Raw genomic sequence first — 18650 nt, forward strand, 5'->3', positions numbered from 1 at the left:
TATAACCATCTACCGATCAAAAAACTCGGTCCTAGGCGTCTAGGTAGCCTCGTTATTTTGGATCACTACAAGGGTAATCCCGTAAAAGGGAATCAAGACTTTGAAGTCAAATTCAACAAAGAGTAAGGGTATTTTCGTGATTTGATCGTTTTTCTTGTTCGGACAAGCAACTATCTTACTCCGTCATAAGCTAAGGGCTAAGGGCTAAGGGCTAAGGCCGCAAGTAAACTTATATAAGGCGAGAAGCGACCACCAAACCTCCGAGCCAACGACCTTCAAAGCCTTTCCCTCTGTCCCTCTCTCTCACTCTGTATCTGGTTTTTCTTGCAAGGTGGAGTTAGGGTTTCTCGTCTTACTGCGTATCGTCTTTTGCTTAGTGTAGGAGCTTGTTCAGTAATGCAGTAGGAGCTTCTTTGAATAACAAAACAGGTCCCTGTGAAGCGAAATTGACATGGCTTTTCAGGCGAAGAAGCTCATTAATGATCCAAATGGTCTGCATTTGATCTTTGATATTTAATTACGTTGTTGGAGTTTCTAGATTTTCTGGTTATTTGATTTGTTTTTGGTGTTCATTTGCGTGTTGGAAACTTGGGAGTGGTTACTGCATTCTACCGACTTTATTTCTTGATGGTGCATGTTGTATCTTCTGGTGTGGTTGTGGGAATTTTTTTCTGTTGTTGAAGAATTTTTGATGCTTTGGCATTGATGGAGTTGGTTTTTTCTCTGTTACTCGTATTCTTGTGGCAGATGTTGTCACTGAGTACATTGAGGGTCTAGTTGAGACTTATCCCGGTTTGCAGTATCTAGATGGTTTCCCAGAGGTGACGAGATTTTACTTTCTATATTTATCTATTCTTAGAACTTAATTATATTCGTAAGGCATTTGATCTCTCTCTCTCTCTCTCAAATTAACTTTTCTGATTTAGTCTTAATCTCTTTCTTGTTGTGGCAGCGCAGATTAAGGTTGTCTTACGTGCTGATGTTTCAAGTTCTACATATGACAAGGTTGCAGTTATTTCAGGTCTGAAAGATTACCAAATTATTTCTGTCCAATTTCTTCCTAAAATTTAGACACAAGAAGATACAAATAGGAAATTATGTATGCTTCTGTAAACTATGTTAATTATTGTTATGATCGCAGTCAAGATAAGCATATTTTCCGGACAAAATTGTCAAACATGCTAGATGACCAGTAAACTAAAGAATGCATGTCATCATCATCTAAGCATTATCCTCACTATATGAGGTCAGCTACATGAATCCTATTTTTCCATTCTGTTCTGGCAGACCAGATGCATGTGATTGACATAAAATAAAAACAGTTAGACTGCCTACTTCTTGACTGTGTTTGGTCAATGTTTTGAAAATCATAACCGTATCGTAAATCATAGAGAAAGTTGAATCAAATCGAATTGTGAATTCTTTCTTAAATTGAAAGATTATTTCTATTTTTTTACAAACTTGTCAAAAAATTAAATATAGATATATTAAAAGGCTAACTATATATATAGGAAAGTGGCTTTACTCTATTTTTCTCATGAACAATGAGTGGGGCTAGTGGCAAGGACCATGTAGGTCGGAAGGGGGAAGCATGGCCCCTCTTGCCCTTGCCATTCTCATGAAGAATGGGTGTGGCGGAAACTTTTATTTGTTAACACACCTTAGAATTCCCTCGTATTTATCTGTTCCCTTATTTGCAAATGTACCTTATGCTTCTCTTTTTTAAACAACCAACAGGAATGCATTCCAACAAGATGGAAATGGTAATAAAGAAAAAAGAAAAAATATCCACTTCAAACGTGCCAAAATCATGAAAAAGCAATCCAAATATGACGGGATTCATTTTTTTTTCTTTTTTTTTTTATGGAGGCTAGAAAGGACCCAGAATACATTTATTTGATATAGGTTTATTAGAAAGAAAACCCTGCTGAATTTTATCCTAAATGCTTAACCATGGAACTGAATAGATGAAATGCACTTGTATCAGTAAACTATTAGTGCCAATGTTTTCTCATGTGGAAACAGATGCTATGCTACATTTTAAGTATAAATTTATTTTTGTGATAGAACAAGAATTAGAAGAAACTGATGTCTTTCTATTGAGAAAGTAGTACATATATATACAACCTTGTAGATACTAAAAAGGAAGAAAATCATACAGCCTTGTAGATACAAAAAAGGAAGAAAATCATACAGCCTTGCGGATACAAAAAAGGAAGAAAATCATACAGCCTTGTAGGTACTAAATAGGAAGAAAATCAAAGAAAGAATAATTCCTATAATCAAGCTATTCCTAATTGGGCTAATACTACATATTTACAACCTATAATTTCGTAAAACTCCCCCTCAAGATGGAGCATAGATGTCAATCATGCCCAGCTTGTTACAAATATAAGAAATCTGAGCTCCATTAAGAGCTTTTGTAAAGATATCTCCTAACTGCTCTCCAGTCTTTACATATGCTGTAGAGATCAAGTTTTGTTGAATTTTCTCACGAACGAAATGACAGTCTATCTTGATATGTTTAGTTCGTTCATGAAAAACTGGATTCGAAGTAATATGAATCGCAGCTTGATTATCGCACCATAGCTTCGCTCGAACTAAGACTTTAAGACCGACCTCAGTTAAGAGTTGAGAAACCCAGATAACCTCACACGAAGCTTGTGCCATTGCTCTATACTCAGATTCTGCACTAGATTGCGACACCACATTTTGCTTCTTACTCTTCCACGAAACCAGATTACCACCAACGAAAACACAATAGCCAGTAGTGGACCTTCGATCAATCTTGGAACTTGCCCAGTCCGCATCAGAAAAACACTCAATGTTACTGTGACCATGATTCCAATACAGTATCCCCCGTCCAGGAGCTCCTTTCAAGTAACACAAGATTTGTTCTAAGGTTATCCAATGATGCACTGTAGGAGAGGACATAAATTGACTTACAATACTAACTGAGTAAGCAATGTCTGGATGAGTCACTATGAGATAGTTCAACTTTCCAACTAATCTTCTATATCGTTCAGGATCATCAAAAGCATCTCCATCCTTTGTGAGTTGCTGGTTAGGAAGCATTGGAGTACTGCATGGTTTGACTCCCAGTTTCCCAGTTTAGGTCCAAAACATACTTCCTCTGAGACAGGAAAATGCCTCTCTTACTCCTTGCCACCTCAATCCCCAAGAAGTATTTTAGGTGCCCCAAATCTTTAGTATTGAACTAGCTCTGCAAGAAGGATTTCAAGGATGAGATTCCCTTCGTGTCACTCCCAGTGATAACAATATCGTCTACATATACAACAAGTAGAATGATGCCAAATGTGGACTGCTTATAGAAAGCAGTATGGTCAGATTTGCACTTCCTCATCCCAAACCTCTCTACTGCCTGACTGAATTTTCCAAACCAAGCTCGAGGACTCTGTTTTAGTCCATAGATCGATTTTTGAAGACGACAAACTTTCCCAGACTCCCCCTGAGTAACAAACCTAGGTGGTTGCTCTATATAAACTTCCTCCTGAAGAACTCCATGCAGGAAAGCATTTTTAATATCAAGTTGGTAAAGTGGCCAATCATATGTAGCTGCCAGAGAAATAAATAATCGAACTGAAGTCAATTTTGCCACAGGGGAGAAAGTATCAGAATAGTCCACTCCATATGTTTGTGCATAGCCTTTGGCCACCAGGCGAGCCTTTAGGCGAGCCACTAATCCATCAAAATTAAATTTGACTGCAAAGACCCACTTGCATCCAACCGCTTTCTTACCAGCAGGTAAATCGACCAGATCCCAAGTACCATTCTCAGTCAAGGCATTCATTTCCTCGAGCATGGCATCACGCCACCCAGGATGGGATAAAGCCTGATGAACAGTTTTGGGAATCCCTACAAAATCAAGAGAGGCAACAAACGAACAAGAAGTAGAGGACAAACGATCATAGGTAACATAAGAGGAAATTGGATAAGTACATTGACGTTTACCTTTCCGAAGAGCAATAGGTAGATCAATATCACTGGGCATTGGATCTGATGACGAAGAAGAGACCGGTGCCGGACTTGTCACAGGAGGATTAGGTCGTCGAGAATAGACTTGAGTAATAGGTAGTTTTGGTTGAGAAGGTGGTGGTGGGGGTATTGGAACAACACTAGCATTTGGACCAGTGACATGATACACTTGTAGATCATCATCCTCTTGTGGACACACAGGTGTAGATGGAGCAGTAAAGAAAGGAAGATGTTCATGGAATGTAACATCAGTTGACACAAGGTACCTGTTCAAGAGCTTAGAAAAACACTTGTACCCTTTTTGGAGACGAGAGTATCCCAGGAAGACACATTTTAATGACTTGGGGTCCAATTTGGAAACCTGCAGACGAACATCACGAACAAAACAAGAACATCCAAAGATACGAGGTTCAACAGGAAACACAGATTTATTAGGAAACAAAATCTTATAAGGGATCTGATCATTTAGAATAGTGGAAGGCATGCGATTAATCAAAAAACACGCTGTAGAAACAGCATTAGCCCAAAACTGTTTAGGAACATGTGTTTGAAATAAAAGAGCCCTGGCAGTTTCAAGAAGATGTCTATTTTTTCTCTCAGCCACTCCATTTTGAGATGGAGTATCAACACAAGATGATTGATGGAGAATTCCATTCTGAGTCATGTAAGTCTGGAAGGAATCAGAGAAATATTCTTTGGCATTATCACTTCGCAATGTTTGTACAAACACATCAAACTGGGTTTTTATTTCAGCACAAAAGGTTTTAAAATGTGAAAGCAACTCAGAACGAGATTTCATTAAATAAAGCCAAGTCATACGAGAAAAATCATCCACAAAGGTAACAAAATATCGAAATCCAATCATAGACATAATAGGACAAGGTCCCCAAACATCTGAATGTACTAACTCAAAAGCATGACTAGCCCTTTTATTAACTCGAGAAACAGACGATAGACGATGATGTTTTGCAAACTAGCAAGACTCACAATCTAAAGAAGATACATCATGAAACTGAGGAGATAACTTCTTTAACAAAGGTAAAGATGGATGCCCCAATCGACAATGAGCTTCAAAAGGAGATAAAGTACTGGAACATGCAATGGTCTGAGGTTCCTGGGTATCCAAAATGTACAAACCTCCTGATTCTCGTCCTTTACCAATAATGCTCTTCGTCATAAGATCCTGAAACAGACAATGATCAGGAAAGAATGAGATACAACAGTTAAGAGTACGAGTGAGTTTGCTAATAGATACCAAATTAAAAGAAAATTTTGGTAAACTCAATACAGATGACAAAGAAAGTGTTGGTGTGGGATTGATAGTGCCAGAACCAAGGACAGAAGAAATAGAACCATTTGCTAAGGTGACTGAAGAAGGAAAAGTGTGCGATTGGAAAGTGGAAAAGAGACTAGGATTACCTGTCATATGATCTGTTGCACCAGAATCAATGACCCACCGAGAGGAAGAAGAAAGAAGACATGTATTGGTTTTACCTGACTCAGCAAGGGCAGTGGTGGACTGAGAGGAGTTCTTTAATGCCTCTTGATACTGGGTAAATTTCGCATACTCATCTGCAGAAATTGTAATGGTCTGATTTGACGATGGATGAGGAGCATCACTCGTAGTTACAACATGAGCTGACTGAGACCCAGAAGACTTCTGGTTTTTCTTTAGCAATTTCTGGCAAGTCCTTTTAGTGTGTCCTGGTTCATGACAATAGTAGCAAACTACTCCCCCTGTGGCCTGAGTTCCAGCATTCCAACCACTATTACTGCCACCTCTGCTACTATTCTGAGAACGAGACCGGCCAGTTGATCCACTATTCTGACTGACAAGTGCACTAGGTTGTTGTACAAGTGAGGTATGGGAACCAGTATCTGTACGAAGGACCCTAGTAAAGACCTCTTTTAAAGAGGTAATCTCAGGATTAGACAAAACCTGTGACTTAGCACCATCAAATTGAGGATTAAGGCCAGCCAGAAAACTCATAATAGCCATCTGTTCACATTGAGTCTGCTGAACTTTGATATCAGTACTGAAGGGTAACAAGGCGTTCAATTCTTCATAAGTGCGCTTGAAATTCATGAAATAGGTTTGAAGAGACTGATCTTGTTGTTCAGCCCGATAAAATGTCTTGCAAACATCAAAAATACGGGAAATATTTTCTTTACCAGAGAACAGAAAAGCCAAATATTCCATTAGTTCTTTTACAAACTCACAGTGAGAGACATGACCGATGTACTCATTCTCAATAGAATTGCGGATTTGCAAAAACAGTTGAGCGTCAATCCTTTGCCATTCAGTGCGGGTCTCATCAGTAGGAGGGTCCTTAGTCAGATGGTTGTCCTTAGAGATACTCCGTAGATACAAACGAACAGTCTTACTCCAGTCTAAATAATTAGTTCCGTTTAGTTTTTGTTCAGTGATCTTAGACAGAATGGGGATAACACTAGGCATAGCCAAGTTCTTTTGTTCAACCGCCATCATAAACACAGGAAAATAAACTTTTAACAACCAGCAAAGCCAATAAAACAGAATCGGCAGCAGATGCAACACCCAAACAGCAAGAAACCACAACTGGCAGCACCGAAATATCAACTGTATAAAAAGAACAGAGAAGAAAGACTTTCCTGATGGGCAAACAAACACCACAGGAGTAACACCGAGGCTGCTGTGCTACTCTCCGACCTGTTGCAGACTTGAAAGCCCTCTCCCGATCGAAGTGAAGAAGAGATGGGTGAAGGTGGGTAGGCCGATCTGGGATTCCGCTTCCACTGGTAGGGGCGGTGAAATGCAAATGCCACTCGGAATGGGTGACCTAGAGATCGCATCTGCTGCTCACTTGGGCAACGTAAAGAATTCAGAGCTGCTCACTTGGGCAGCAGATGGAAGAAAACCAGAAATTAGTTTCAGACTGGAATTGGTGTCTCCAGCTCTGATACCATGTGATAGAACAAGAATTAGAAGAAATTGATGTCTTTCTATTGAGAAAGTAGTACATATATATACAACCTTGTAGATACTAAAAAGGAAGAAAATCATACAGCCTTGCAGATACAAAAAATGAAGAAAATCATACAGCCTTGCAGATACAAAAAAGGAAGAAAATCATACAGCCTTGTAGATACTAAATAGGAAGAAAATCAAAGAAAGAATAATTCCTATAATCAAGTTATTCCTAATTGGGCTAATACTACATATTTACAGCCTATAATTTCGTAACAATTTTATTTATCAAAAAAAAAAAGATGCTATGCTACACATGTTTTCCTGTTGGATAACAAAATTCTTCACTGCTGAATCATGGAAAAGTAATGTATTTACAAATTACAAAACCCTAACATATAGGGCAGGCCTGCTGCCCATCTCAATAGCTTATCAACTTACATACGTGCCCAAAACGTTTCTTCCCTAACTACCCCATGTTTGCCAAAGCATCAGCTATGACATTTTCTGATCTTTGCACTCATTGCTGTCTTAATACATCTTCACATTATTCTTCCTTCCCACCTTGGAAATGGAATGTTGTTGGGGTGAATAGTTTGGCCACGTCTAATGGGATAGTCCACCTATAACCAAATAACAGAAAACCATTCCCAAATACAAGAAACAAATGAATAGGTGATTAGTAAGTGGAAAGTAGATTATCAACTAGCAAAACAAAGAATACAAATATGAGGAGAAAGGCACTGGCTAGGTCTTCTCTTCTGCAATTTGTTACAAGTATTAGTTTTCTCATGATACACCTCCCAATAAAAAGCCTTGATTTTGTGTTGCACAGGCATATTCCAAAACTCCTGAGTTGGAAAAGGGCATGGCAAAGGAAAGGATGAGGACAAAACCTGAAAGAAGGAAGCACAAGAAAAGGAGCAACAAGGGTTAGCAGTTCAAATATGAACATCCAGTGTGGAGAAATCAAGAAAGACACCCTCTAGAAGTTTTAGCAAGTTTGGAACAAAGGGGGCTTTTGAATCCATAATGACCCTTTGAAAACCAAGATCCCATCAGTCCCAAGAGAAGAAGAGGCAAACTTAGACACAAGTTCCTTTTTGTAAACAGAATGGGTATAAAGTGTTGGGGAATATACACTACAGTAGCAGAAATAAGTGTGAAAAGTAATCCCAGGACAGCAAGAAACTTTTCCCTAAGTTTGTGTTAAAATCGGTTTGTCAACAACAATGACAATAGATAAACAATTCAGCCAAGTAACAGAAAATACAAATAGCAGCCAAGTAACAGAAAATACAATTCAGCCAAGTAACAGAAAATACAAATAGCAGCCACCACACAATAGAACACCAGAATTTTTATGTGGAAAACCCCAAAATTGGGGAAAAACCACGGGTCCATAAAAGTCTTCCACTAATTCAGAAATTAATGGGTACAATAGTCATTTCTAGTTGCAACTAGAGGTTTACAAACATCAATGAAATAATCCTTGGCTCACAAGTACAGCATTAACATCACCAAATGTAAGGCGCATTCAACAAAAAACAAAGGTTTGGATCTCACCAAGTTGCTGTAAATATGAAACTGAGAAGAAGAAAGGAAGAGACAACCAATCTGAACTGGAGTGAGATTCTTGACTCTTTGAACAACACTTAATCACATCAAGAACGGGCTTGAAAACACATCCGAACTTGTACTTGAATAGAATAGAAACCAGCTCTTTCTTCTCTTCTTCACAAAACTCAAAACCCAAAAAAAACCCTTGATTCCCTCTGTTTTTCTTCTCTCTTTCTCACTTCAGTGATTACGAAGTGGAAGCACACCAAATCAATAAAGGTGGGTGCCTTTTTGGCTTCCACAATATGGTTCCTTTTTGGGAGCATGAAACAGTGGGGTGGGCCCCTCATATGGGCTGGACCCACACCCAACATAAAGAAAAGGGAATTTGTCTCTCAAGGGGAGGTCTGTCCCTTGACAAAACATTGACAAAACAATTGAATGGTAGATGATGTGATACTTGAGTAATTGATTTGGCACATAGAGTGCATCTTTAAAAATATAGTCCGACTTTGCAGCAAATGTTGGGAAATGATTCTGTTGATAGAAGATAATGTAAAAGTACAAGTAGTTAAAACATTACTTTATATTGTGTAGCAAATATTCTCCTTTAGACTATTTATTAATTTTTTGATCAGCAGAAGAGAATTTAGTTATTTATTAAGCTGAAGAACTCCTTTAGACTATTACATACAAGAAGGGAACAAAATAGAAATATCAAAAGAAATTTTCTATATTTTTGAAATTGGATTTTCCAGGATAAGGTTTGCTCATGCTTGGAAGAGGTACATGTAATCTTTGGTTGTTTGGACCTGATTCATCCACTGCCACCACTGGGGAGGGGGGTGAGAAAGGAATCAAGTAACTTAAGTACATCTTGACCCTAGCAAGTTGGAAATTCCATGTGCAAGGTGCCAACTGGTTGGTTGGTAAGGTCTCCAGCTGGTTGTAGTGGAGACTTGGGGGTTGAATCCCACTTGTACCAGTGTTGGGGGTGTTATGGGTTCGGGGGATGGGCTACCCCTTGGTGTAGCTCCATGAAGCCAAAAAAGTTGGAAATTCCGTGTTACTTTTCAAATATAGGTCAATCCATTTTATATATTCTGCCTTGAACCAATACAGTTGGATAAGTTTCAATTCTTCCATTTTTCTAGGAATTTTCCTTGCTCAGGTTTAGAATCATCCAGATTTTAGTTGCACCTCTTCCCTGAACCAGTGTGGGTTGTGGAAACCATGCCAATTTCCTTTCATGCCAAACTCCTAGGACCAACCCCATCCCCAACAAAAGGCCTCTCTATTAACCACAAACAATGACTTATACCAGGTACTTAAATTGAATTTTTCAACTATGAACCTACCATTTGCCTGGTTGTGTAAGCAAATTGGTACATGCCTAGCATACCGGTATTGTATCTGATAAAGTGTTGGGTATGATACCAGATACTACGTAGATCTATCAAAAAAATACCAGATACTACATAGATACTTCTAGATGTACTCTATATCCATGATACTTTTAAGGCAGCCCAATGCACGAGGCTCCCACGATGCGGGGTCTGGGGAGGGACATATGTTCTTATCCTTACACCTGTAGATATACAAAGGCTGTTTCCAAGATTTGAACCCTGGTCACCTAGGTTGCAATGGAGTGACCCAAACATTGTGCCAAAGTCCACTTTTAAAATATGCAAAGTGGCATGTTTTAACAAATTATACCATAAAAATATCTGCACATGTTAGAAATTTAACTAAGTTTGGCAAGACATAAGTCTTGAGAAATGACATTTAGCTTCAAAAACTAAATATAAATGTGTGATATAATCATATAAACATATTATATAGAATACCATACCCATATCCGTGTCCAGAATTTTAGGAAATGGAGAGTTGTATCCACATTTCCTCCATGTCTGTGTACATATCCATATCTGGGCATCATATATTGAGCCCACATAAGGACCCCTGGCTTAAAAGGAGAAAAAGACAAAATAACTAATGCCCACCAGATTCCAGACACATATAATGGAAAGAGTCTTCCAACTGGGATCCAATCCTCAACTATCTGAATCTAGGGATTTGGCTGAATAAATCTACACGGGACAGAACTCTCTCAGTGGTACTGAGATCTATCTCTTTTGAGATAGATATTCTGGGTATGACATTAAAATGTGACCTTCCTCTCTGATGGTTATATGACTTTGGGACATTTTCTTTCTTCTTTCTTTCTTTTTTTTCTTTTGTTTTTTGAATACATCAAACTTCAGTGCCTGGATTTTTTATTCTTATTGATGTCTCCATTTTGACTATGCCATGTGTTGTTGTGGTATGCACTTTATTAAATTTAGCCAGTTTGTTGTAGTTCACCTCAGGTTCAGTGTAATCTATATGTTTATGGCTATCATCTAATATTAGATTATGAATTTTTTTATGCTCCTGGTATTTCTATAATTGGGGCATTTCCTTTTTCCTTTTCATTGTTTACCTTTCTCAGCTACCCTTGGTTATATTCTCTATTGACTCAGGGGGTGGAAGTGGGCATGAGCCTTATGCTGCTGGATTTGTGGGGGAAGGAATGCTAACTGCAGCTATTTGTGGAGATGTTTTCACCTCTCCTCCTGTTGATTCTATACTAGCTGTATGGTGTCCTGCTTATTGAGTGGAGCGTGCACATTTAGCTTGCTTGTTTTAGATCTTTACATTAGATTAAAAGTCTATAAACTAACAGTGCTCATTGTAGGGTATCCGGGCTGTGACTGGTCCTATGGGATGTCTTCTGATTGTCATGGTATTGTAATCATTAAATCAATTATATTAATTAGTGGTTCATTAGTTGAATAAGAATTCTAACCCATTAGGATTTTCTCAAATGTTTGTATTCTCTGTTTCAATTACTTGACCCTGCATGAAAAAAAAAATTGTTCTTTGTGCATTTATATTTTAAAAATAGGGGATATATATATGGGATTATGTTCACCTATTCAGCTGGGATTTCCTGGTTCATTATTTTGTATTTTGGGGTTGACAGAACTATACTGGCGACCGGTTTAATTTTGGCTTGGCTGCTGAACAAGCGAAATCTGAAGGTTATAAAATAGAGGTACACTTTATGTAAATTTTATTTATGAACCATCTGTTGAATCTTGTTTTTATATGAAGTAAAACAAAATTCAAAACAGATAAAAAGGACTTGCACCTTGCAGATGGTTATTGTTGGAGATGATTGTGCTCTCCCACCACGTAGAGGCATAGTTGGGCGGAGAGGTTTGGCTGGGACTATTCTTGTCCATAAGGTGCTCCTCTCTCTCTCTCTCTCTCTCTCTCTCTCTCTTTATCTCCCCTCTTTATCTGTCTGCATGTGTGTTAGAATGTAGGTCTATGATACCCAGATACCTGTACAAGGGTGCTGTATTGTGTCAGAGACTTCAATTTTTAGTGTTAATTATGTATTCAATACCATGTCCAACTTTGTGCTTTCCAATGTTAGGGTAACATAGTTGTGATTTTGAGTCTGGTGGCAACTAAAAAAGTTAGGTCCATATCCTGATAGAATTGTTACACTAAAAGGGACAGGGTCAGAAACTAAGTCACATGAAGGAACCTAGGATTTGCTTCAATAGGTAATAAAATGATAAAGTAGATTGAGTTGGTTTGATCATCTGCATAGAAGATCATCTACAACACCTATTAGAAGAAGTTATTGTTATAAGTTGAAAGGGCTAGAAAGCTACGGGCAGACTGATTCTGAAAAGGATTAAAGGACTAGGGTGGAATTAGTAAGAAATGATTTAAGTGCCCATAATTTAATGATGGATATGGCACTGAAGATGTGTGAGCACCAGCTTATCTCGGCTAACTCTCCACCCTTTGATTAATTGCAATCTATCAACTCTTGAAATCAGTCTACCAAGTGCATACACCACAAGAGTGATGGAAGGGTGATAAAGGTTCACCTTGCTTGTGTCTCCTATTAGCTGAAAAGAAATCCCTAACCACTCGATTCACTAAAGTTAAGTAATTGACAAGTCTGTAAGCACACTGAGATCCATTTGCACCATCTTTCTCTAAACCACATTTTTTTTATAACCTCCACTAGGAAAGACCAGTCCACAATGTTGTATTCTTTTTCTAGATCCAGCCTACTATAGAGAAAATGATTAACCAGCTTGTGGTTCCACTTGTTCATATGTTTCCTCTGATTATAGTGCTGTTAGAATGTTTCTTTCAGTTGTTTCTTGTGACAGGGGTATTCCTGTCATTGTACCACTTATTATTATAAGCCTAATATAAATAGCACTTGGGGCGGTTGACTAAGGCAGACCGAACCCCTTTTCTCTTCTATTCTTTCTTTCTCCTCTCTTCCTCCTTTCTCTTCTCTTCTCTTCTCTTCATCTCTGTTTTCTTCTTCTTTTCTGATTACTAAACAGGTCTGAACCTCCTTGGTTTCAGACAACTTGGTATCAGAGTAGGCCTAAGATTGGTTAGGTCTCTCATGGAGGTGTAGTCCATCCGACTACATGAGAGCATTTCTAGGGCTGGAAGTTTCAGCTTGATGCGCCTGGTTCTTGGAGGTCATTGGAGATTGAAGAAGGTGCCCAAGGTTCAGAAAACTTGGAGAACTGTTCGGTGACCAAGAAGAATCAGAGAAAGCAGGTTGATTTCTGATTTAGGGCTTAAATCAAAGATTGAGAGTGGCACCCAGTATTTTCTGGGTTGTTTTTCATTAGCTTTTGGATTGTCTGACGTGTGAAATATTTTTGGAATCCTCTGGGAGGCTTGGCTGTTCTCTTGGACTGTTTTAGGGTTTCTTTGTGGATTGTACTTCTGGTCTGTATTGTTTGACAGTATTGGTCACTTCTGCCGCCCACCTTGTGTTCGTAAAAAGGCCTCTGATTTTTTTTTTTTTATTATTTTGGGTGCTGCTGTTGGATAGTACTTGGAATATTTTTGTTTGGAAAAGGAGTCGGACAGTGTTGTACTCTCCATTTGGTGAATATCTATTGTTCATTACAGCATGGAAATGGCTGGAAATGAGAACAAACCATATGGAGGACTTGTAGGAGCTGGAAATTCTATTGACAGCAGTTCATTTCAGATTACTACAATCAAGTTTGATGGAACAAACTATTTGGAATGGGCCTAGTCAGCCGTGATGGCCATTGGAGGGAGGGGAAAACTGGGGTATGTGATGGGAGACACAAAGAAACCAGAATAGGAGGACCCTTCCCTTGCTAAATGGGTCCAAGAAAATTATTTGGTTACTTGGTTATGCAATTCCATGCAGCCTCATATTAGTAGAAACTATCTTTGGGCAAAGACAACTAAGGAGATTTGGGACAATACGAAAGAAACCTATTCTTAGCCCCTTAATAGAGCCTATGAACTGAAAATTGAGGTCAATAATCTTAAACAAGGGGAGAAACCTGTGTCAGTCTATTTCTCCACCTTGAAATCATTGTGGCATGAGATTGATCATCTTGAGACTATTGAGTGGGAGAGCCAGAAAGGTGCTACCACATATAGGAAATTAGTTGAGAAAAATAGTGTTTGAATTCTTGGCTGGACTAAACTTTGATTATGACATTGTAAGACAACAGCTTCTCACTAGAGATAGTGTCTCTTTATCTCAAGCCTACTCTCTTAATACATAGTGAAGAAAGTAAAAGAAAAGTTATGTTACAAATTCCATCTATGGAATCAGCTTTGGCAGCCATAAAACCGAAGATTGGAGGTGATAAGGAGAGGGAAGTAAAGAAGGATGGAAAGATGGATGTGTTTTGTGACTACTGTAAGAAAAGCCAAAACATACTAAGGACACTTGTTGAAAGCTTCATCCTCAGCTAATTCCAGAAAGATTTAGGAACAAGAAAGGAAATGCAAATGTAGCTATAACCATTGGAACTTCATCCACACCCAATACTAGATCCAGTTCTCTTGATGCGTTGGCTGCTATTAGGGCTGCTTTATCTCAGCTAGAGAGTGAAGTTGGCATCTCTGGACAGTCTCATTCAACTCCTCCCATTTCTGCCTTTACTCAATCAGGTACAAGGCCACTGCCTATCATGCCTCTACCACAGGTAACACTAGCCTTGTAGATTCAAGAACATCTAATCATATGACTAGTTTGTCTTCCTTATTTCACACTTATTGCTTGTCCTTTGGTAGAGACAGTGTCTATTGCTGATGGCTCTCTTGTCCCTATTTCAGGCAAGGGAGACATCAATGTCTTTGATGCTATTTCTTTATCCTCGGTTCTGCATGTTCCTAAACTAAGTACTAATCTACTTTCAATCAGTAGTATCACTAAACACCAGAACTGTTCAGTGACCTTTTTCCCTAATCATTGTGTTTTCTAGGATTTTGCAATGAGGAAGGTGATTGGGACTGGCCATGAGATGAATGGGATCTACTTGCTTGAACATCTACTTGGGAAGAGTAAAGAAGCTGGGAAGTCTTTTGTGTCACAATCTATGAGTTAGATTATGCTTTGGCATAACCGATTGGGTCATTTATCTTTTGGGTCTTTAAGGAGTCTTTTTCCTAATTTGTTCGAGTCAATCCAAGTGTTCATTTTGAAGCGTGAGAGTTGTGAGTTGGCAAAGCATTGTAGATCAACTTATTCACAAAGTAATAAAAGTTATTTTCCTTTTGAAATTGTGCATACCGTTGTTTGGGGGCGTTATCATATTCCTGCTATGGGTGGGTACAAATACTTTCTATTGTTTGTTGATGACTACTCTTGGTTTTTATGGGTTTACCTCATGCGTTCTCGGGATGAGGTTCCCACTTTGACCTATGTTTTTCATCAAATGATCCTGACTCATTTTGGGGTTAAAATAAAAAATCTCAGATTTGATAATGCCAAAGAATATTTTGCAAAACCCTTATCTTTTTATCTCGAAAATGGAGTGATTCATCAAAGCACTTGTCCTCATACTCTTCAGCAGAATGGGGTAGCTAAGAGGAAAAATAGGCACATCCTTGAAGTTGCAAGAAGCATCATGCTAAATTCTAATGTTCCTATACGTTTATGGGGGGGATGCCATTCTTACTGTTGTTTATCTCATTAATAGGATTCTTTCATGAGTCTTGGACATGAAAACTCCTTTTAACTTGTATCCTGATAAGGAGCAGTTTTCTATTCTTCCCAAAACTTTTGGTTGCACTTGTTTTGTCCAAATCCTTGGGCCTACCCATTCAAAATTTGACTCTAAGGCTGCCAAATGTATCTTCCTGGGGCATGCACAAAATCAAGAGGGGTATTGCTGTTATGACCTTGTTTCGAAACCATATTTGTATCTATGGATGTCACTTTCTTTGAAGATGTCCCCTATTACCTTAGAGTTCCACCTCAGGGGGAGAGTGGTGAGCAGGGTATTTTTGCTCAAGATGTTTCTTTGCCTATTCCTGCAAATGGAGGGGAGTGTAATGAGGGGAGTTGTCAAAAGTGTAAAGAATTAAGGGTCTTTCACAAAAGATGGTGGCGGCAAGTTGGTTCTAGTAATGATCAGTCCAGGCCAATTCTTGTCTCTTCTATGGCACCCATAGTTGTCAAGGCGACGCCTAGGCGACAAGGCACCCTTTGAGGCTTGCCTCACCTATTTTTTTTTTGATAAATGGCTCGCCTTGCCTAATCGCCAAGCAGTTTTGTACTATGTATTATAAAATACTTTTTTATTCTTTATTTTTTGACATTATAATTATAAAATAAGCACTATTAAACTAAAATATTCATTTTGTGTGTTTATATACTAATTTCTTTTTATTATTTTTCTTATTTGTTAGGGTTTAATCAATATAACATTGCTAAATGCTGTATTGAACCCCCAAAGACTTTAACAAAAATAAGGGTTCAACCCCTATATTTTTTGAATTTTCTTTTCCCTCTTTTTCTTCTCATGAATATGTTGATTTTCTATACTTTAACATGAACTCTATACTTTTCTTATGAAAATTATGAATAATTATTAAGGAAATATGGTTATGGTACCTAGGGAACTACCCTAGGATTTATGTTTTCTATAGAAAAAAAATCCATCGCCTAAGCACCCGCCTAGGCGACAAGGCGCCCCCCTGTCACCTAGCCTTGCCTTGATGCCTTGAAAACTATGGCGGCACTAGGTTCAGGTATTGTCTCCTCCTTACCCACTCCTACTACTGATGACATACCCACTTTCACTACTGAGCCTTAGCCATCCTTAGATGACCTTGACCTCCCAAGTGTAGTACGCAAGGGGAAGCGTTGGTGTACCTCAACTACTGCCCATTATATCTTCCATTTCCTTTCTTATGACCACCTTTCATCATCATATAAATTTTTTTTGCCTCCATTGCTGCTATTTCTATTCCTAGAAGAAACTTGTTGGGTGTAGGTGGATATTCACAGTGAGGTATAATGCCAATGGTACAGTTGAAAAGATATAAAGCTAGATTGGTTGCTAAGGAATACACTTAAACTTGTGGTATTGATTACTTGGAAACCTTTGCACCAATTGCAAAAATGAACACCATCAGGGTTTTGTTGTCTTTTGTTGCTAATTTCTCATGACCATTGTTTCAGATGGATGTTAAGAATGCATTTCTAAATGGTGACTTGCAGGAGGAGATGCATATGAAGTTACCTCTTGGTTTTTATGATGCAGAGATTGGTAAGAAAGTTTGTAAGTTGAAGAAAGCTTTGTATGGTCTAAAACAATCTTCGAGGGCATGGTTTGATAGATTCGGACTTGCTTTGGAAAGATTTGGCTATGTTCAAGCCAAATTTGACCACACTATTTTCATTAAGAAGAAAGGATTTGCTTTAACTCTCCTAGTTGTGTATGTTGTGACAGGAAGTGATGTTGATGAGATTAATTCTCTTAAGCAATTGCTTAATCAAGAATTTGAAGTAAAGGATCTGGGTGAGTTGAGGTATTTCCTTGGGATTGAAGTGGCAAGGTCCAAGCATGGCATTTTTGTTTCCTAGAGGAAGTATGTTCTTGATCTCTTGGAAGAAACAAGAAAATTAGGAGCTAAGCCTATAGATACATCCATTGAGCAAAATCATAAAATAAATGCAAATGATAGTGAGCCTCTTGAAGATAAAGGTATGTATCAACAACTTGTAGGAAGACTTCTCTACCTATGTCTGACTTGCCCCGACATTTCTTATGCTGTCAGTGTTGTTAGTCAGTACATGCACTCTCCCAAGACCTCACACCTCCTTGCTGTTGAGAGGATTTTAGCCTACTTGAAAAGGTGTCCAGGCCGAGGTATGCTTTTTAAAAATAATGGCCATATGAATATTGAAGTATACACTGATGTAGATTGGGCAGGTTGTATTGATAATAGGAGATCTACTTCAGGGTATTGTGCTTTTGTTGGAGGAAATCTAGTTTCTTGGAGGAGCAAGAAACAAAATGTTGTTGCTCGCTCCATTGCTGAAGCTGAATACAGGTCTATGGCTAATGGTGTTGCTGAAATATTATGGCTGAAATCTCTCCTTACAGAATTGGGAATTGAGTTTGAAAGACCCTTGATGTTGTATTGTGATAACCAGGTGTCCATTAACATTGCTCACAACCCAATACAACATGATTGAACCAAACACATTGAAGTTAACAGACATTTCATCTGAGAGAAAGTTGCCTCTCAAGAAGTATGCCTTATGTTGCCACTAATATGCAGCTTGCCGATGTCTTCACCAAGGCAGTCAACAGAATCAAGCTTGAGATAGATTTAAGCAAGTTGGGAATGATCAATATATTTTCCCAACTTGAGGGGGAATGTAGAGAAAATGATTGACCAGCTTGTGGTCCCACTTGTTCATATGTTTCCTCTGATTATAGTGCTATTAGAATGTTTCTTTCAGTTGTTTCTTGTGATAGGGGTATTCCTGTCATTGCACCACTTATTATTATAAGCCTAATATAAATAGCACTTGGAGCGGCTGACTAAGGCAGACCAAACCCCTTTTCTCTTCTATTATTTCTTTCCCCTCTCTTCTTCCTTTCTCTTCTCTTCTCTTCTCTTCCACTCTGTTTTCTTCTTTTCTGATTACTAAACAGGTCTGAACCTCCTTGGTTTCAGACAACTCCTACATGCCAAACCCTTTCCTCCAGATTTTTTTCAATTATCCACATATTCATTGGCAATGATATTAGAATAAAAA

The 18650-nt window shown here is 38.5% G+C and overlaps 1 protein-coding gene across 6 annotated transcripts in view; it reads left to right on the plus strand.

Annotated features, from left to right (window-relative positions):
- The first annotated feature begins 206 nt into the window (after nt 1–206).
- Nucleotides 207–18650, plus strand: part of LOC104607247 (putative 3,4-dihydroxy-2-butanone kinase) — a 51056-nt gene continuing 32612 nt past the window's right edge. For 4 of the 6 annotated variants that reach the window (XM_010272827.3, XM_010272828.3, XM_088904446.1 and 1 more), the window contains exons 1-7: nt 207–491; nt 748–821; nt 958–1021; nt 11026–11138; nt 11241–11288; nt 11529–11600; nt 11704–11793. In XM_010272827.3, the coding sequence (XP_010271129.1) occupies nt 452–491; nt 748–821; nt 958–1021; nt 11026–11138; nt 11241–11288; nt 11529–11600; nt 11704–11793 (501 nt within the window). In that variant the 5' untranslated portion in view covers nt 207–451. Of the gene's footprint in view, nt 492–747; nt 822–952; nt 1022–11025; nt 11139–11240; nt 11289–11528; nt 11601–11703; nt 11794–18650 lie in introns of all 6 variants that reach the window. The other 2 variants (XM_010272829.2, XM_088904448.1) reach the window with 1 other exon arrangement.

Source organism: Nelumbo nucifera, chromosome 4 (genome assembly GCF_055504915.1).
Source record: "Nelumbo nucifera cultivar China Antique chromosome 4, China Antique-T2T, whole genome shotgun sequence".
Taxonomy (NCBI): Eukaryota; Viridiplantae; Streptophyta; class Magnoliopsida; order Proteales; family Nelumbonaceae; genus Nelumbo; species Nelumbo nucifera.